At 39.1% G+C, this 21,773-nt stretch overlaps 2 protein-coding genes across 3 annotated transcripts in view; one reads left to right on the top strand and one right to left on the bottom strand.

The window, feature by feature from the left end:
- The first annotated feature begins 122 nt into the window (after positions 1 to 122).
- zgc:113531 (uncharacterized protein LOC541359 homolog) lies at positions 123 to 2,470 on the top strand. Its single transcript, XM_017425963.3, has 3 exons — positions 123 to 654; positions 1,651 to 1,780; positions 1,895 to 2,470. The coding sequence occupies exons 1-3, from the start codon at positions 310 to 312 to the stop codon at positions 2,083 to 2,085; spliced, it is 666 nt and encodes a 221-aa protein (XP_017281452.1). The 5' UTR covers positions 123 to 309; the 3' UTR covers positions 2,086 to 2,470.
- A 4,614-nt stretch (positions 2,471 to 7,084) lies between these two features.
- The window catches only part of b4galt2 (UDP-Gal:betaGlcNAc beta 1,4- galactosyltransferase, polypeptide 2), a 139,757-nt gene continuing 125,068 nt past the window's right edge, over positions 7,085 to 21,773 (bottom strand). Inside the window, exons 7-9 of one of the 2 annotated variants that reach the window (XM_017426053.3) lie at positions 16,506 to 16,610; positions 8,440 to 8,599; positions 7,085 to 8,268 (exon numbers count right to left, since the gene is read on the bottom strand). In XM_017426053.3, the coding sequence (XP_017281542.1) occupies positions 8,449 to 8,599; positions 16,506 to 16,610 (256 nt within the window). In that variant the 3' untranslated portion in view covers positions 7,085 to 8,268; positions 8,440 to 8,448. Of the gene's footprint in view, positions 8,600 to 16,505; positions 16,611 to 21,773 lie in introns of both variants that reach the window. The other variant, XM_017426052.3, reaches the window with a different exon arrangement.

Here is a 21,773-nt window from a genome sequence, read left to right on the forward strand (position 1 = left end):
TTTATATGTCTACAACTCCTCAAAACCATAACACACGTGACTAAAGTGTGATCTAAGTGTGCTTTACTGTAATAAATAAGGGGAGGGACTTGCTCCATTAGGCTCCAACTTTCTTTATCCTCCCAGCTTCCACTTTCCGGACTTTTTTCTTGAAGTCCCTGCGGACGGCTGTCTTGGGAGCACAGATCGAGTCTCACTGGGTTTAACGATGTGAAACAGCACTTTTATAAAATTGTATAATTTACCCACTAACCCCCGTTGGACTGCAGTTTATTTATTTACCCCCATTTTGGAGCAGAATAGTACAACATGGTAGAAGTTTGCACGGAGCGCAAACTTTGCGCGGCGGCGGTTCTGACGCTCCTGCTGTGCGCGCGGACCGCTGCGGGCTTCTCGGTGGCGGGGCAGCAGGAAACCACCTGCGAGGACAACGGCAGCATTTACTACGTGGGGGAATGGTACTTCCTAGACTCCGATCACTGCACCCAGTGCGAGTGCACCGCCGAGGGATCCGTTTGCGCGCGCACCGAGTGCACGTCCCTTCCGGCCGCCTGCATCCATGTCAGCCACTACCCCACCGACTGCTGCCCCAGGTGCGAGAAGATCGGCTGCGAGTACCGGGGGGTGGTGTATGAGCTGGGGCAGAACTTCCAGGTGAGCTCGGGATCCACCACACAGCTTCACACATTACCAAAATTCCTGACATTGTTGTTGCCTTATTGGGATTTCCAATTTGGATCAATATATGTCTCTTCAAAAGTTTCCTTTTTGGTAGAAGGATGTCTCAACAACAGTGTAATATATATATGTTACATGATTTTTTTTTAAGGCTACTCATTGCAAACTATGAAGACACACATAAAAATGTTATCCTAAATATCAGATGGTGCACTTTGAAAGAGTTTACTCAAGTAGTTTTCCAGATTTATTGAAGGCAATTCTGAAATGTGGTCCACATGCAATGTAAACAAAGTCTGAGTCACATGATCAGGCTGGCCACAGTCTGTGTAGGTAAACAAATATGACCAGTATAGTGAAGGATTGACTTATTTTCAGTCACTTATAGGTCACAAAATTGATTTAAGGGCACATTATCCATTGATATGAGAAAAAAAGAGTTCTTACTTTTTCTGACTTTTAAGTGAATGCCTTCAAAGCATAAGAGCTCTGAACTCTACAGTATATTTGTATACATCTATAACAAATCAATCACAGGACTACTAAAACAAAAATATATGATAAATTTACCTTTCCTATCCACACTGAATGGGTAATATAAAGCAAAGCTTTAGATAATGTACAGTAGATCTATGTGATACTTCACATTATGCAAGATGAGCACCTATTTTTACATTTAAAATATAAATGCACACAGTCATTTTAGGCTTAGACTCTATGACACAATGTCCATAAATCTTGTCACAACTAAAGGATAAATTTGTGCATTTTAAAACTTTCCAACATGAGAGTGAGCAACAAAAAAAAACAGAGGTGAATGGTGCCCCCTATTGACAAGGCATGAGAAGGAAGTGAGGGGCAATGCTAGTGATGTTTCTCTTTCTCTTCTTTTCCCCCCACTGTCAGTAAATAACTCCTACTTGCCTTTATGGTTGGATTTTAAACAGTTGTGTGTCACGCTGTGTCTTCCAGCCGTCAGAGTGTGAGCAGTGCACCTGTGACAACGACGGCATCGCCCGGTGTCTGGTTGCAGATTGTGCTCCTCCACCTTGTGTCAATCCTGTGTACCAACCTGGGAAGTGCTGTCCCGAATGCAAGGAGGGTACGCTGAAGGAAACAGTTTGGGATAAAGCTGGGTAAAACAGCTAAACTTTGTTTGTTAGTATCTCTTCAGATGCAGTGACGCCCCCCCCCCCCGTTCCTCTTCCTCCTCCAGGTCCCAACTGTTACGCTGATGAACTGCGCAGTCAGGTGATTCCTGCAGGAGAGCCCGTTTGGGTCAACTCCTGCACCAAGTGTCGCTGTCACGACGGCCAGGACGCCGGCTACTGGGAGGGCAACCGCCTCGCCACCTGCTCCCGCCTGAAAAACTGTACACCTGGGCCACCACCTGTCCACGAACACTGATTTCCCGCGGGAGCAGCAGTTACCTTAAAATACATATTCAGTGGTGGCTGATGAGCTGCACGCCACATCCTCTTGGACCGTATCACTAAAAAATGACATATGGTGATAAGTTAATGACAATCTGAAAATGAAAAAAAAAATGGCACTTGATTGCCAGAATTGCCAGAATCAGGCTGGCACAACTGATCACCTAAAGCAACAAAGTCTTCACTAAATCTAAATTCATGTAGAGACAAGCAGAACAAAACCTTATTTTTCTAGTATTTAGCCTCTACAGAAATTTCTATAGTAATGTTAAAGGTCTAGTATTTGTTGAAAAAGAAAAAAAGCATATTGCCTGTTGTTTTTGACGCCAGTGCTTTAGATTAAGATCATGTTGTGTTGATGGAGTTATAGCTATTTTGGTCAAACCTTGAAAATAACATAACAGGCACCAGCATTCGATATTGATATATGATCTCTGGTGATCTGTTAGCACTTGGAGCATGTGTTGCGAATGACTGTCAGCTACAACCACACAAAGTTTTAGCTCAGGATCTGTAAAATCCCCTGAGGTGTAGCCATTTTTGTGTAGGTTAAAGCCAGTTAGCTGCGGCGGCCACCTTGGACTGTGTCGACTCCAAAAGTTAATCAGTTGCAGATGTGCATCCAATGATTACTTTCTGAAAGTTTCATTAAAATGAGATATTTTGCCAACGGTACAGACAAACAAGACACAGGCAAAAACATTATCGCGTCGGCTGTGGGTGATTCCAGTCAGAACAGCGTGGAGGAAAGACACTCAGCCGTGAAGAGGTGACCTTGCTTCAACTATATTTTGTCTGCTTTTTCAAAAAAACATCAATTAGCTGTTGCATTTTTGACAGAGGGAGTAGTCTGCCTTTTTTATTTTAATAGAGCGTAGGTACCCAGGAGGTACTGCATAGATTTACGAGACGAAACAAAGTCAATAAAAAAAATAACATGTAATAAAATCTTATGCCTGACGCGTCACTCGTGGCTGCAGCACTTAAAGTTTCACGCAGCTCTGACGCAGCGTAGACTAGAAGTTGCCTGAGCAGAGCGGTAAACAATTCTCCATTTATTTATAAATTCTTCTTTTCCATGCTGACTGAAACCCAGAGGAGGAGAAGATGGGTGTTAATGGGAGTGCTGTAGTTGAAGACATGAGCAATATTTGAACGCATGGTTTTGTCTAATGGGATCCTATTTAGGCTGATTCACTGCAGAGCAGGAAAAACAATTCTCAGCTCAATACTTTATTGATGTTTCACTGTCAGGGATGTGTAACATTTCATAAAAGCATCCACTGGTATTTCTACAGCTTACACATCCTGCATCGCTTCAAGTATACAGTTATAGTCTCAGTGACTCTTTCAGAATCAATCTTTATAACCTAATGTAGCATGAAGTTATTTTTTATGGGTCTATATGCAGCAAGTCTTTCGGCATTATGATCACCCATTAAACTGTATAAAACTATTTAGATTTTTGTTTTTTTTCACCAACAAGATTTCATGTCTAATTTCTGTGTAAATACAAAACTTACCAACTGCTCATCAATGCCTCATAGCTGCCTTTAATCAGGAAATGGCTTCATCAGATGGTACAGAATTGATAAATATGGGCATTAAAGTAGTATCACATTTACAGTTACGCTTCCAAAATTACCCTACAGTTTTTCAGATTTGTTCGTATGAGATCAGATTAAATAAACTGTCTGAAACAAAAGGGACCCAGGTGGGTGACACTGACTGTGAGGACCGATGGTAATATATACCTGTTTTGCAAAAACATTGTGAAAAACATTCCAAAATTAAAGCATGTTTTTTCAACCCTTTCAATCTCTGTGTTTTTGTAAACAAATAAAAGAGAGATAGCAATGCTGTTGTATTCCACCTTCTGGGTTTATGCTTTACACTAAAACATACTGAGAAAAGGCCGAACAGGTTTATGTTGGTTGTCATAGTAACAGGAGGCAGAAGACCATACTGTCACCGATAAATCCATAAATCTAAAAAAGAAACAAACATTCCTTAGAGGAATATTTTCTGCTCACTGCCTTGAATGCAGAAGTTTTAAACATGTATCTCACACGATCCATTATCGCTTGGAGCATGTGTTGAGATGACTCTCAGCTACTACCACGCCAACGTTTAACTCAAAATCTGTAAAACGGTCTAAGATTTAGCCATTTGTTGTGTTTGATAAGGTTGTTGATCTGTGGTGGCCATCTTGAATGAGGTCGACTCCAAACGTTCATCTTGCTGAGAATTTCATTAAAATCTGACAGGGGTTCATGAAATATTTTGCTAATGTTCACACACACACAAACAGAAACGAGCAAAGATATCGTCACTTCACCTCCGGCGGTGAGTGATAAAAAAACCTTTGCATTAGTTAAATACACAAGTGAAGCCTAGCCCTTTTTTTTTTTTAGCCGACTTGCTCTGCTGCTCGCCTCAGTATCATGAATAATCACAGTAAACACACCATCATACAATCCTTAACATCAGATTTATTAATTGTATAGAAAAAGTAGGTTTGATATGACATAATGCATTCTATATAAGATATAACATTTTCAACATTCAATGTACAAAAGAAAAGCCGTTAAGTACAGTAAAGTTTTAAAAATACCTGCAGGCCTGAAGATCCTGTCGGCATCAGCAGCAGATGAAGCAAAAAGTGCATCTGAAGATGCGTTTTAACCACTTCAGCCACCTCGGGTGTGATCAACAGCAGGAAACCGCTTCGAAAGCTCAATGAGAAACATCCAGCCCTCCACATGGCTGTTTGGTTCTCGAGCAGAGGCCACGTTTCAAATGCATTTGTTTGCTACGCGTGTCTGTTGCTGATCTTCTTGAGGCCATATATCACTGTTTGTACACGCCGTTTCTCTCCAGTTTCAGCCTTCACTTTGATCAAAACGGTAAATACTTTAATGTAATGTATCAGATAGGCCTTGATGAAGCTGGAACTGGTCTTGTTTTAAAGAGACACTTCAATAGTTTTATGCCGTTCATGTTCATCGGCTTGTTATGGGGGAAAAAAAGACACTTCAGACTGAAACACCAATAAGGTAGCAGCCAAATTAAGAGATTTCACTCACTCTGGTGAAATATTTGGTGTTTACAAGGAGAATCCAGTCAACCAAGAGGTGATGTTGTTAGCTATTCTGATAGCCATTTGACAGAACATTGCATTAAAGATGACTGGACTATCCCTTTAACTTTGTGTCGTCAATAGTTTCTTCCTGTCATGGGTAAGCACAGTTACTGAATTTTTTTCAAAAATTGAAAATTTAGTAACTTTCTCCAATAAAGGTTCGCTATACATAAAGTTATATAGTACTTTGATCATTTTCAATAAAATAAGACACATTTTGTGATGCAGTTATATGGATAAATATTTAAACTGCCCATTGCACTTAATTATGATAAAACACTTCACATCACTGCTTTTAAAACCTGACACATACTGGTGTCTCGGGACATCCTGACTCACACTGATCCAATTTTTTATACAGGTTACCAACATGTATGCAAGCGGAGCCCCACACCGAGGTGTCCTGGAACTGCTGCGCTGTTTTCTACTACAACCCTTAATATTTAACAGGTGTATCGGAAGAAACCAAACAGAAAATTATGACTGCGTTACAAACCGAAATAAGCCGGCCTTTTCGAAGCGTTCTGACCTCCCGCTCCCGACGTCAAAGCAGAACATGCGGCGGATGCGAACTGATCTGTTATACTGCACAGCTGTAAACAGTTTGAAGAAGAAAATGCACCGACTGCTCTAAATCTGCCTTCGTGGGACACAGAAGAGCACCGGAGAAGTACTGCCAATGCAGAATGAAAATACAGACAAGAGGGAGGTTATAAAGCAAAATGAGAAGTGGAGAAAGGAGGGGGGNGCTCACAAATGAAAATGTGCGCCGAGAAGCAGAGATTAGACAAAATAAAGATACAGAGATTCAAACACACAATGAGAGGCCCTGTCGATATCTATTGAAAGACGAGGCTCTCTTGTGAGGCACAGCTGTGCCTGAAGTGGGTCCACAACAAAGCACAACAGTGAGCCATTGACACACACAGCCCAGACTGGCAGGCTAAGAAAGGAAAGCCAGTGAAAAGGAAGATAATACATAAAGAAAAAGGTGGACAGAGTGAATGCATGTGTGCTCCTGATAGAGCATGCTGAAGAAAAAGGAGCAATCAAACCTTCGGCCAGGGCTGAGAAATCGAGCCAAACAGCCTGAAACAGTTTTTTTTTTCCTCCCTTCCTCAAGGCTGACCAACACCGAGAAACAATTTTCACTAAACAAACAAAACAGTTTAAGGAATAGACTCAAGCCTCGTTCCTGTTAAAGGTGTTAAGACAGGTGGAAATGCAGCAACAGACACTTTAATTTCTGTTTGTTTCCATTCCACAACACATTTTCTTCAGGAATGACCTTTAAATTAGCACAGTTAACATGTCAAGGCAACAGTTCGGGGTGTTAACAGTAACAATGTAACACGAAAGGCAAAAAAAATAATAAAAAATACAGAGGAAACAGAGCTATGTCCTCAAGACAAAGCTGTCCAAGGCTTTGATGTGGTGATGGAAGAACTTAAAGAGAGAATATTCTGCATTTTCAAACAAGAAAAAAGGTAATTTTGCAGGAAAAAAATAATCTGAGTGGCTAGTTTTGCACATAATCGAATCTGCTGTGCAATAAAATTGAATCGAGTACAGGAATGACGGCTTATGAATGAATTAGAAGACTCAATAAACATCAAGCTCATCTGATACTGCTTCTCTCCAGCCTTATATGTCACAACTTCCACTTGCAAGCGTAGAATTCGCCTCATAGATATGATCATCTTTTAATGACTGAATAAAAAAGACAGAGAGAAAAAGTGGCATATTAATACTATCAGTACAGTTTAAATGGATTGTGATATTAGAAAAAAGAGCACATGGTTATGTTGTAGGCTTAAAAATGACCAAAATATTTTTTTTTTCTTGCCTGTATAAAAGTTTCCAAGTCGTCTTTCAGATTCAAAATGCTTCTTGACTGTAAAAGATATCCTGACAGCTCAGTTCTGATGTTTCTGCCTCATGTATGTGGGCAAAAATAAGATAAACGCCCCAATGTTAAACAACGGTTAAGCTATTCTGAACCCTTAAAGAGTGGGTTACTCTATAAAAACTACTTGAGACGGAGTAAAAATATTGCTGGAAACAGAATCTCTTCCAGTGTCACAACTGAGCTGTCAGTATATATCAGGTCTCCTGTTTTCAGATTTCCATTATGTTATAAAATACCCTCCCAAGATGCTTCCACCTGCCTGCATACAAAGGAAAACTTTTTAACTAATCATGTCTTCACTGTTGTTGCAAAACTTTCAAGTAGTCCATTTCTGTTTTCAAAATGTTAGTTTATGTGTGTAAAAAAGAAAAAAGAAAGAAAGGAGAAGAGAAGTTTTCTCCATCGTTTTCCTCATCGTTGTTCATGAGTTATCTGCAGTAGAAGCAGGCACAATACACATTCATTGATTTATAGCAGAGGAGTCTGAGTAATGAGATCCATGCCGCTAACTCCAAGAAGGAAATGCCAACATGTCTGTTAATGCCATGTGTTACGATAAGCTGCTGTCTCTGAAAGATTAAAACAAAAAAAAAACATCTATGTGGATCGTCACTGCATGTCATTATTCCTCGTGAAAGTTTGCTCCTTCCCACACTGTAGATGCTCAGATATTACATGCTGTAAAGGCCTTTGTAAAGTTTGTTATTGAACTGGTTTGCTACTTTTCTGATGCCTAATTTCCCAAACGGCAGCTGCATCATTTTGAAGTCATTTAGCATCCTTGTAAACAGTTTCGTTTTGTTTTTCTCCTCCCCTATAGTGTCAGTTTGAAATGAAAAGAAACCACTCTGTGTGCTGTGAAACACTTCCAGAACTAGCAAAAGTGATAAATTAGAATACTGTGTTGCCTTGTGTTTCCAGCCCTCAACAATAGTTTCTGTCCACGTGTTGTTGGATGTCCTCGCGCTTACAAAGAACTGTTCAAGAAACGACTTTCTGTGAGCTGCTGATATTCCACCTTCGGGTCCTCGAGTTCTTCATAGTCACTGAGTGGCGCCGTGCAGCAGGGGTGATGGCTGCCACCGGCTGCTCGGGGAGGCTGAACCCTAAAAGAGAAAAAATATCAAGCTTGTATCTCAAAAGACCAAACAGAGGGAGGGGGAGACACTGTGACGGCCTTGCGTGTCCTCTCGTCTCCCATCCCACGTCTTTCCAGATGTCCCTGCTCCTCTGTCAGTCAGCGTGCAGCACCCTCCTCATCTTCACCTTCCTCTCACCTCCTCTCCCTAGCCTTTGACGGGCCGAGGCGGCGGCTTGCCGATCTCCACGGAGATGTTTGTGTACAGAGGATACTTCTTCACCTCGACCACCTTGTAGGTCAGGGAGCTGATGCCGTCCTTCTTCATCGTGTTCTTTGTGTTCTGGATTTTGTTGAACCTATAGGGGTGCGAGGGTACGGAGAGAATGAGGGAGGTTAGATATGATTAACAGCAAGAAGAAAGCAGTTCAGTATTAAAAAATAACATGTAGTTATAGTTGCCTCTCTGTGAGTGCTTGCTTGAATGTACTGAGTTTGACTGATTTTATGGTGGTGTAGCAAGACTGTTTCGAAAAAAGGGATGATAATGACTGTCAGCTACTACCACACCAGATTTAGCACAATATCTTTAAATTTGATTGAATTACAGCCATTTGTTTGTTTTCTAATGTCAGCTGGTTGTGGTGGCCATCTTCAACTGGGTTCAGTTGTAGACGCGCAACAATTAAACATTAAAATCCATCCAGTCCTTCGTGAGGTTTTTTTTGGCTAACAGACAGAGTTGACTCCAAATAATTACGTGCAAAATTCTAAACAAAGATCTTGTCTAACCTGTTTGATCAGTTTCAGCTGCTAACACAACCAATTTTAGGTCAGTAGCTGTAAAACTGACTGAGTTACAGCCATTTTTGTAGTTTCTAAGGTCAGTTGGGTGTTAATGTTCACCCTGACCTTTAGCTGGGGCCACAAACCAACAGATCTGCTAAAACCAGGTTTTCAGAAAACAGATAAAAATATTAAAAAAGAACAAAATGGTTCAGCTAATAAATCAAAACGGTCTTTAAAGTGCTCATTTAAATTCCTTTGATGCAAAAAGCAGAAATCCTCTTGACCAAGAGGTGGCGCTGTGACATTGTGATGAGCATCTTTCTGCTGTGTATTATCTGCCTGGGTTTGTCTGAACTACGTTAAAACGTCTTTTCACATTGGCTGTGATTCAGCAGTTACATCAGCATCTGCCCTTATTTTAGTATTAAAGCAGGGGGGGGGAGAAAAAAGTCCCTCAGAGTGTCAGAGTGTTACATATACTCACACGGCTCTGATGCTGAGCTGCAGTTTAGTGTGTGATGCAACCCTTGGCGTTGAATTTGATTCACAGTGCAAACCCTTATGACACTCTTGTAGCAGAAAGAGTTTTTGCAGCCGAACTGAAACGAGGCCACGGTGTGTGAATGTCAAACAGCATGTTTACAACACCCTTGTTTTAAAATTGCCCTTCTTTTTTTTTTTGTGTCTAAAAATAGAAAAAGCTGATGCGAGCGAACACCCAGCAGTGGCACATTCTCTGATCAAACGACAACACTGACTGACTGCAACAAAAGATGTCTTCTTAATGATATGCTTGGATGTACAAGTGGAGTTGTCACTTCAGTCCGTCATGGACCTCTGAGTCTACAGATTCCTGTCAGAGCTGACTGGTGAAGACATTTCTGCATCGCTTTTCCTTTTTGTCTCTATCAAATTGAATCAAAAAGAACTTTTACCGGCATGAATGGAGACTGGGAAAATGTTGTCAAGCATCTATCTATTGAACAGTATGACACAATAACATATAAATAGATCGGTGTGCCTTCTGTTGAGGATTGATGCTTGTATCCAAAAGCAGGAGGAATAAGTTTAAGGAAGAATGTGCAAAGAAAGAAAAAAAAAAAAAAAAGGAAGAGGGGCGGAGAAAAAGAGCAGCGTGTTTCAAACCGAAACGAGGCCTGGATGACAGATAGATAGGCAGAGAGATAAATATATAAAATATATATTGGAGAATGACAGATGGAGGAAGATATTCTGATATAAAAAAGATCTTTAGATAAATCTATCAAGCATTAAGGATTAAGCCCAAATAAATTAATCTCTACATATATAGAGAGAATATCAGATCCACACACTTTCTCTACACTTAATTTCAAGGTTGCTGTCTTTTATTTTGTAGAGTTAGAGGGCAAGGCAAAGGCAGTGCTTCTTGTATACTCATTAGCCTGATTTCCAGAAGTCCTAACTGAACTGAAAAAAGCTCTATTTTAATGCTGGCGAGGGTCTCACAGGGAAACAGTTCTCCTCTAGGATCTTAACAAACGCAAGGGAATTAGTTTTCTCCTACTCGTGTTTTTTAAATCGTCCCATACAACCTTGTAGTAGAAAAATGTCTTAAAGTGTTAGTTCAGCTTAGCTGATAATAGCTCACTCATTCGCTTTCTAAAAGGCAAACTCTGCGGTTCTTAAGTGCCAATCAGGACCCTTCTACACAAATCGGATAGAAGTCCAGCTTTTCCTGTATTTTTTTTATTGGAGAAAGCAGTAACTGATAGAGCTGTTGTTTATTTCTTAGTTGTTATATCAAGCTAACAATTTTTGACTCATTGGCTTCACTTTTCAGACTCTTAGGCCATTTTAGACAGTCAGTTTCTCACACACATGTGCCAACCAGGACCGCTTTTCACAGATCAGACAAAATAAAGTCTAGCTTGGCTGCTAATGTTCATGCAAAAACAAGTAAATGTTAGTACGCTTGTTTACTTTTTAGTAAATAATACAGAAAACCTTTCCACAACTGGTAGAGATTAGCCAAGATATTTTTGTGGTTGAAAAATTATTAGTTAGTCTGATAAAAAAAAGACCTTATTTTTCTCACTTGGTTTCAGTGAACAATTTCCTGGTCAGCATATGGTCTCGTTGAAAAGTTTCAAGTCATCTATAATTAAAATAATTTGCTAATTTGAGTGGGTAATTATGGGTTTACATTAAGTTAAGACAGACAATAAATAGACAAAATAGTTTGTAAACTACTACCCAGTAAGTGTGCATTGTGTCTGCATACCCACAGCTAGTCATGACAACAGCAGTTTTGTCTACATCAGGTTATTTCTGGAAAAAAATGACAATAAACAAAGTCCAAGCATTCCACAGAAATCATAAAAAGGGTCTGATCCAAATGTGTTTTAAAAAAAAATTAATAAAAAGTAGTGAAAAAAGTGTATCTTATAGGGTTTTATAAGATTGTAGAATGGATGGTAAACTTTACTTCTAGATGAGGTTAACCTAATTCTTTTAGAGGCCCATTTTGTAGGCACACACTGACACACACACGCACACATACACACACACACACACATACACACACACAAACATACCCTCGATCTGTATCTACACTGTCTCAGGATGATAAAATATGAATAGAATATTGAACATTGTTACTGAGCATCTCATTCAACTGCAAAGCAAGAGGTGCCGTTTGCCAGACAGAATGTGTGTTGGTGTGTGTGTGTGTGTGTGTTCTAACGCATACTCTCAGCTGGTGATGAATGTGCCTCTTTCTTACCAGTATCTCATTGCTATGCCTAAGCAGCATCTCTGAACGAGCTGGGAGAATAGACTCTTGTGTGAAAGATTGTCTACGTTCAAGTGAATGTGCATACATAAGTGTGTGTGCAGATAGCAAACATTCATCAGGCAGTCAGTACAACACTTCCTTTGGTAAAAGCTGGACATTACACAGGTACTCCCGATAAACTGTCCCAAAAGGCTTAATGATCAATCCAATTCTAATCAGAAAAGCAAACCTGCACCTGGAGGCGAAAAGCAGAAAGCGCAGCTCGGTTTATCAGTATGAGTGACTTTTTCCCCACAGAGGACAAGTTAAGTGAACCATCATGAACATCAAGGCGACTTAGCTTTCAGTCCGAAGCACTTTTGTGTTTCATGCATCTCGGAGAGGAGGGGTTACCTTGATGCTCAACTGCTCTTCACTGGTTTTCACATCATGCATTTTCAGAGAGAATACTAGATGATTTGATTGATCAAACTGAGTTAACCCTTTCCTCCTGAGTGACCGAAAAGCTTTTAAAGCTGCACTGTGATCAATTTACAGTCATTTCTTGCCCAAAGAGAGACACAAAAAGAAAGAGGAAAGGCGCTGCTTTCCACCCAGACTGATTAAACTATCATGAGCTGGCATTTCCTCTTTTCGCAGCCTCCTGACCATTCTGAGCTGCCACAGTTTATTTAAATCTGAGCTCTCTTCTCCCTCAGAATACCCTATAACCTGTGGTTTCCACCACATGATATTAAGAATCCAAAGAGGCTTGAAAAATAAAGTTTAGTTGACTAATAAATGGTGATTCTTTCACCCCCTCGCCACAGTTATGAATATTTTATCAACCTCAAACAAAAAGTGTCCCCAATGATGTCGGCGCTTCTGAAAGAAGTCCGGTCTGCTGACCAGAAAGAACAAGCAAAGCAACCGGCAAGACGAGAAGGAAAACAAGATCTGTGTATCAATCCAAATCAGGCATACACAATATGTATATTTACACACACACACACACAGACACACACACTATCTTTGGGTCTAGATGTTGATTTATTGATTCTGATGAAGGCAACTGGACCATTCTGACCTAGCCGGCTCCCATCTCTATTGGTGTCATTTCAGCGGGCAATTACTGGGGGGATCGTTGACCCTTTCTATATCTCTCTCTTAGACACACACACACACAACATAGACACACACACATAAACAAACACACACAGCAGTGATAAATGATGCATTACACAAGCCGGGTTATATGAAACATTTTCACATTGAAGTTATTGCTGTCATTTTATGAAACAGATAGTTGTTTTAAAGTTAAACAGCATCTAGACGAGCATCGGGCTTCTCTAATGTTTCAGTAAGTGGTTGAAACGGGGAAACAAAAAGAAAATTCTGTGTCTTTAATAGAGCCCAGAACGGGCCAAGTGCACAAGTAAAAATTGGAGATCTGGAAAACCCGTTGCTCCAAACGCTACACGCAGATTTGTTCTCCATTCTTTCAGTTTAGGATATTTATGTGAATGTTTTGGTAAAGTGTGCACAGCAATTTGCTAATGGACCTCAATCTGTTAGAGAACAAGCAACCGAGCATTATTAAGAGTCAGTGAAGTTGGAAAGTTGGACAAATTCCCAAACCCAGAATTAATATGTCTAAACAAAACACTTCTAAATCACAAGCTTCACTTCCCGTGAATGGCAAAAAAATTAAAGAATACACAACAATTTAATTTTTTTAATTAAGTCATACTTTTAATCAACAACAGCTTGGGTCATCTACACAGAGGTGGTTCTAGGGGGGTGGCAGCTGAATCATAATATATAATATCAATATATTATATTCAAATAATAGATACAAAATGTTTTCTTTCAGTAAAGCATAAATATGATCTTTCAAGGTTTGATTATTTAAAATTTCCTCCCTTTAGAAAAAGGAGAATATTTGTCCTTTTTGGTATCTGTGAATGTTTATGGTGTTTTAGTTCAGTTGTTTATGTTCTTTTCTATAATCCCTTTTGGTAAAGATATACTGAAGAGAGTTAACTTTAAAATAAAACCTACAGTAAAGTACTTGACATGCAAACTTCAAGGCAGGCCATATTTTGTTTGACAGCAGCAGACAGTCAATACTCTTTCATTTCTGACTCCTGCTGCCAACAGCTGTTAATCTTCTTAAAAACCAATTTAGAAGGAACGACTAAAGCAGAACTCACTGCGAACAGTCCTGAAGCACATTCCTCTCTAAATGTTGTGACATAATAATGTCACGTGAGATCAAACTATTATAATATTGGATGTGGGAGCACGTTTGACTACATCTTCATTCAGAACGAGCCAGAGCAGCTATCGATTTTTGAACTGAGAGGCATCATTGGCCAGCCTATCCAGGCATGAAAACGGGGGCTCTTAGCGGAGAATAAACAGTGATAATCCACATTTAAGCAGCTTAATGTGAGGTGCTATACTCCTGGTGATTAATGTGTCTAGAAGGGCTCATCCTTGCATATTGGGTCTCGTTCATCAAAGCATAAAATAGCACATTTATGAGGGAGGCATTTTTGCATGTTTGTCTGAAAAGCAATTCAAACCGGGGGGGTAGTGAAAAAAGCAGCCTTCGAGCCCCTGGGCTTTATGTGTGAAAAACAATTTTTTTTTAGACTTATTGAAAATACTTTGTCCTTGGCAATTTAAAGTATTTCCCATCCATCAGAAGAGCCAAGCCATGGTCTTCAAGGAGTTAATTTTGTTTTTATTTTGTTTACTCATCCTACACTTCTACATACTTCATATAATCCCGTCTAATGCTTACATAAGACAAAACTACACATTCAGCTGCATATTAACAAAAGCATTAGTGTGACATATTTAACACGACCTCATGTCTTCGAGCTTTTTTAATCTCCGTGTATATATTTATACCTACACATACATAAGACAGAAAAAAAGACATGATTACATTACCAACATTGAAGTAAGATGTCATGAGTCAAGTCTATTTTTCTGTATTATACATTTCCATTGACTTATGGTCATTTATATCACTAAGATACAGAACTTTGCCTTCTTCAGGTAGTGCATATCTCAGTGTCTCAGTATAGTTTTAATTAAGTGAACACTTGACCAGGAAGACTAATTGATGACACCTTCATGTGTAGTTTGCCCTTGTATCTCCACATCTCACACAACAGAGATGTTGTAATGAGGTCTGTTCAGACTTCATTTTAGGTGTGATAAAATAATGAATTACATCTTTTCCACGCAAATTCTTTCCTAGCTGTTTTTGTTGTTGTTTCATTCTGCGACTCACTCATGTTAGGCCACTGTTTCTGTTGTAACCCGAGTATGTATTTTCTTCTCCCATTTAGCTTTAATGCGTTTAGTTGAGAAAAGTACACCATCTTGAGCAGAGCTGCCTTGAGCTCTTTACTCTGGATGTCTAAACCACATTAGGTACTCCATTTAAAGTTTGAGTATTTGGTATTTCATTAGGGAGGTAGTCCCTCAACTGGGGATATCTAAAACAATCTTGATCAGATATACCATAATTCTCTTTCAACTTATTATATTTCCATTTTTAGGTAACATGACAGTACATAATGCAGCAATACCATTTGTATTTTTGCATTTTAGAAGGTTTTTGCATTTTTCTTTTAACTTCCTGAAACGAGTCAAACATTTTATCAGTTATAAACATGTTTCTGCAGCAAAGCCTGTCATTGTTTCAAGCCTTCAAAGTAGTACACACATAAAAAAAACTAATTCATAAACTGGAGAATATTTAGTAATTTCTTTAGGATGGAGGCATAATTAGACATGAAAGGAAATATGAAAACAGAAAGACAAAAAGAAAAAGAGTGCATAAATTTAAGAAATGTGTTTCAGTACTGGTGAAATAATGAGCAACAGTGATGTACATTTTTTTTCATACTGCATAAAAAGTTACACCAAGATGTTCAGAAGTATGTAAATTTACTTTTTGATTAGGGAAACAACGCCATAAAAAGTAGGTAAAGTAGTATTAAAAAAGTGCAGTCAGTGCTCCATCGTTTGGATGATATCAGCCTCGTTATTTGTAAAATTAAAGGAGCAGTGGATTCTTTGCAGACTCAACTTTCCTTCAGCCAAAAAAAAAAAAAAACTTCCTCCAAATCCCAAGACTCAGGATGTCAACACACCATTTTTGCCAAATACTGAGCCTAAAGATCCTCTGGCAGCGAGGCAGTCTTTAATGATACACTTTAACACCTCTAAGGTGTATTGAAGGGAGTATTTTCCCTTCGGCTTGCAGTTTCTCATGAGGACTGCTCAGCGATCAAACAGCGGGACTGCTGGACCAGCAGCAGGCAGGTCCCAGGTGTGAATATGTACTTTGTGAGAGGGAAACCAGGAACTACTAAAAAAATAAAGGGCATGAAACATAATTTAAGTACTGTGGATATCGGGTGGCCTGACGGAGGATAATACGAACAACAATGGATGACAAATGTCATTATATTTCACTGATGCCCTTGTGCTGCCTTACATTTCCAAGAGAAAATTAATCATAAGGTACCGCACCAAGCTGTGTTACTGATGGCTACATATTTGCAATTTTCTTTTTAATAATAATAAAAAAAGGAGTTCTGAGAGAAACATCTAAGCTGTAAGGCTGTGAAACAAAAGCAGGGATATTGATTCAGATGTAAAGACGGGCATCGACAGCTTCGACAGTGACACAGTACCTCTGCGGGTTGGGCTCGTTGTGTTTGTCTCTCTCGTGCTTAATCATTCTGTAGCGGCCGATGCGGACGTCGGGCCTAGACACCTTCATCCCGTTCAGAGTGATCCTGCAACACAGACAGATGTACTGTCCGTTACAGGAGGGAGGGAGGGAAGACAAACCAACACAGAAATGTAACCAAAAAGGAGAAAAAAAGAGATCAACTGTAAGATGGGGAAAGTACAACAAAGAGAGGAACACATCTTGAGAGAATGCTAATACGTGCAAATCAAACCCAATCTGAAAGAAATTATTTTAAGATAAGCCATTTTCCTAAATTTAATCAGAAAGCTTCTAATGCACACACACAACCCAACAAAGAGTGAAAGCAAAAACAAACAATAAGTGAACGCTTTGGTTAAAAATGAAAAACTATTAATCTATAAAAAAATAAATAATGGGGACAGATGGTAAACCTGAGTCCTTAAAAAATAATAACATACCTATTAAAAGTAGAAAAGTAGAAGAATAAAGGAATTTCTTTAAATACAAGAAGTATAATTCAGTAAAGCAATAATTTATCTCAGACAGCATTTGATTAATTTAGTTTTTTTCATGAAGAATTTCCTCTGTTTTTAACATGTTTACTCCATTCTACCAATTTCCCTTTTTTACTTTATTTCAATTTCATAGGAGTTACAGGAAGTTGTGTAAAATAAGAACTTCATTACACCGTGGCTCTGTCTTTGTTACACATGACAATAAATTAACTTTCATAACCCTCATTTACCCCAGTGTGCAAAGAGTACACATTTAAATAAACAACATTTAAAACCTTTTAAAACAAACTATTATATACAAATAAAAATGGCATTATAAATCTCTGTGAAATTGTGAGTTACTTGCTGCTGACCAACTAAACCAGCTGATTTTAACCATTCTGATCTCAGGATTCTGCTTCTGTTAAAGACTTAAAACCAGCCAGACCAGATATCATTACAAGAAACAAACCGTTCAGCGCAGAGAGCTGTGAACCTCACAGGCACCAGCTGCGGGAGGGGATAAAAAAAAAACCTAAATTTATGGTGGATAATTTTAAACAAACCATAGAATCACAACTTTTAGACAAACCGGGGTATCATTACGACAAAGACTCACACAAGGACAAATCTGCAGAGAGATTTAGATCTAATGCAACAACAAATGGAGTGAGGACAACAAAAATGACAGATCTGCTCCACCGTAAAGCCTGGCTTAAATCCCTGGCTTAAGAGAGACATTGATATTCATATCTCCAAACATAAAGCTTCTGTGGAGTGAATGAACAATTCTTACTTATTGTGGCTCTCTGATTCATGCAATCGCCATGTCTTAAAAAGCATTCATGCCTGATATTGCTCTTCAGCAACAGCTCACCTACTCTACCTTCTAAAAGCAGACTTCTTAACTTTCTTTTCTTTTCTCCCCTATTTGGTTTGGCATTTTCTTTCCCATACAGTGGCTCTCCATTTTCTAATCTGCACACTCTCGTTGCCTTTGCTTTTGTTTGATCTGCTCCGTATTTCAGCCCCAGTCTGTGATACCATTAAACTTTAGATATACTGTATTTTTAAGCATGGTGCAAAAGTGCCCAAAACTAGATTTGAAATGGTAAGAAAAATATTTCACTGTAGGGAAGAAAGAGTTTTTCCAGCAAAGACGCAATTGTGGGAATATTCTCAGCCATATTTCACTGTGATGTAGCTGTGCCGGGGAGTTACTTCACCCCTCCTTTGTCCTCTTTTCAACTTAAAGAAATCATTTTCTTTCTGTGATTTATGTGTAGTCCACTATTACAGTGTTATTTTAAAACAAAGGTTTTACCTCATTATTCTCAAAGCAAAAAACCCCCCATGACGTCTTAAATAAAACATCTCACCAAGCAGTGCATAATGATGAGAGAGAAGAACCTACCTTCACACTATCGATTCACTCTTTGAAACTATAACTGAGTAAATTGCCCCAGCCAATAAAAAAAACTACTGTTTTCTGACACACAGATGTAAAAACACATTTTAAATGGCAAAAACTAACACACAAACTGGTCTTAAATATTGATATTATCAGCCAGTTTCCAACAAGCAAACAGAATCTCATGTAGCTCTCAGCAGGAAAGCGAATATGTTAATTTCTCTAAATATGATCCTAACAGGTAGTGACAGGTATGTATGAGCTATAGATTCAAACACAGATGTCTGCAGTGTCCTCACTTAAGCAGTTTATGATCTTTTCCTCTGTAGTGTTTAAGTTCATTCCTTCTATCAAGCCCAAATTGTAGCTTCTTCATCACCTGTTTAATTCAGCTCTCCCTCTACATCAGTGCTTTTCTCCTAATCACTTGTTTATTTTCACCTTCTGTCTCCTTCTCTAACCCCTCTCACTCCATTGGTTCCTACTTTCTGTGAACCCACCTTCCTCACCATGACCCTCTGTTCCTCTCCTTTCCTCTCCCACCCATACCAGTGAAATGCCCAAACTCAAATTCAAAAACAAGCCAAACATAAACTCCTTGAAAAGCTAAATACTATTATTTTTTTTCCCCCTGCTCTCGAGTCTCAGGGACTTTGCTGAGCCTGCACACGTTCACAGATGACTGCCTTTGACTGTGGAACTGTGCACACATTGGAGCGTGCATGCATTTGCATAGTTTGGGGGATTTATCACGGTGCAAATAATGCGAGTTTGACAGTAGGAAGGGAAGCCACTCCCTCTTCTTCCTTATTTTTTCAGTCAGCTTGGCTTTATATTACACACACACTTCTGCATCTTTAAAATAATCTTTGTGCCCTTAGGCATGCAGAGTGTAAGGCTTGGGCACACTGAATGCTTTCATTACTAACTACATACCTTAGAGGGATATATTTACACTCTAACATTTGATTTTTGAAAGATATTTTAAAGCAGATCTACATTTTGTTTTGTTCCGAACTATGAAAACTAACTGTGGCTGTCAGACTGTTGACGTTTGATGAGACTCTGCGGTAAAAAATGTTATTAAATATTGAGTAACAAACCCTTGACCAATGAGACAAATAGTCAATTTCTAATACAGGTTTCATGTGCCTAATAAAATGCAGAAAGATCTGAATTTGCACACACACACACACACACACACACACACAAAAAAAAAAAACCACATAATAGCACCATATCTGCTTAAATTCTGACTTGGGGAGAAAAATGATACATTAAGTTCGAGTTTTGACAGAAATATAGGCTATATTAGCTACAGCTATATATTATAGACCATAATGGCTTTGCTCTGTTTGTCTGCAAGTGTTAGCAAAATATTTCATGAGCCACTGAACAAATCTTAATGAAACTCTCAGAAAGGAACCATCAGATGTTCACCTACAACTAGTTAACTTTTGGAGTCAACTCAATGTAAGATGGTTGCCACAGTCAACGGATTGTAGAAAACACAAAAATAGCTATAACTCGGTTAATTTCACAGATACTCAGCTAAAATTTGGTGTGTTTAGTAGCAAGACGTACTCTGAGCGCTACACATTACACAACAGCTTTGCTTAAAATATTGGCCTTAACTGTTGGGAGTCAACAGCATCTGTTAGCAAAATATCTCATTGACTACTAGATTAATTTTAACGAAACTCTCAGAAAGTAACCATTAGATCTTCATTTAAAATTCTACCATCTGGAGTTGATCGAATTCAACACGACTGCCAAAGCTAAATGATTTTAGCCAACAGAAAATCAGTTTCTTCTGAAAAAGGCAGCGGGTGACATGCGTTCCTTTAAGGAATGCCAGGCATTCAATTCTCAGTTCTGTCGGCTAGACTGTAGCATCTCTTAGCATCTTCAGTGATCTCAGAGTTTCAGAAACCATGTAAATAAACCTCTGTCAAAACACAAGCCGTTTTGTGGCTTCTCCAACATCAGAGTGTGTTTGAAACTCTGAACGCTGATTAAGTGGCGACAAAACACGCCGCAGACGAAAGGAGCACAGACACAAGACGAAACAACCTCATTACTCCACAAGTACAGCCCACCCTCAGTCGGATGTGATCAGATTGTTGGAATAAAGAGGCTTGTCTTGTGTCATAGGGTGCTTATAGTTGGTATATGAAACAAGAAAGGGATGAAAACGTCTACAACAAACACCCACTTTGACTGTGACCCCGCAGAACAAATACGTGCCTGCTTGTGTGTGTGTGTGTTCAGTGATGATTAGCGTACCAGCTAATCAACCTCCTTCTCTGTATTTATGCAGATGGCAGAGTTCTGTCCTTGAATAAAAAGAAAACTTCAGCTGAAGTACACTCGCTCACACACTCCGGCGACACATAAGCAGAGTGATAATTTTCCACAGCTCTGACTGGCAGCAGACAGTGACACAGTCTGACAGCACAGAGGGCAGATTATGTAAGGAAGAATAGGACAGCGAGGAAGCCTCTCCCCTGGGTGATGTATATAACTCAGACACGAAACATTCATCTCCACTGAAACAGAACAGGTGGGTGGCTGCTGCAGAACTCCCAGCCATGAAATACTTTAGTCTGAATATGGCAGACTTGATGATTATTGTTACTAATAATTTGCATCTTTTCACAGGCCCAATTCAGCTGCTCAAATATTACAGTAGCTCCAACCAGCTGAATTTTTTTACATTTAATAGACAAGCTTGTCTACATATGAGTGTGTTTATATACAGTCTGTTTCATTATGGTGGCATCTCACTGGGCTGTGACTGTTGGAGACTGGTTGGCAGTGGTGGAGAAAGTACTCAAACACTGTACTTAAGTAAAAGTACAAATAAACAGACAAAAATGTACTCCAGTAAAAGTACCACCTTAACATTTTTACTTAAGTAAAAGTAAGAAAGTACTTGCTTTTAAAAATACTTAAGTATTAAAAGTAAAAGTACTTTTTTTTTTCATTCAACCTTTATTTATACAGGTTAGTCTCGTTGAGACACCGTTCACACTTGGACTGTGATTCTGTGCATCAGAATTTCAGGGATGACATGCAGAGTTAAACACCTTTAATCAAAATAAGAAAGAGGAATGATTATACCTTTGAAAGTTTTTATTTAACACAAAGCAAAACCAGGTGTGTCGAGCCATTTGGAGACATTTCTTGTCTCCTGTCCTAACATTTCATGAACTGACATTTTAATATTGCGTCAAGAATTTCTTGTTCAAGTTCAGAAGAAGTTGGTTTTCAAAGTTTTTGGAGTCCAGTCTGGCTCTTTTGGGAGAGAAAATATGTCCTGCTGTACTGAATAGTCTTT

Source organism: Kryptolebias marmoratus, linkage group LG20, assembly GCF_001649575.2.
Source record: "Kryptolebias marmoratus isolate JLee-2015 linkage group LG20, ASM164957v2, whole genome shotgun sequence".
NCBI classification, from domain to species: domain Eukaryota; kingdom Metazoa; phylum Chordata; class Actinopteri; order Cyprinodontiformes; family Rivulidae; genus Kryptolebias; species Kryptolebias marmoratus.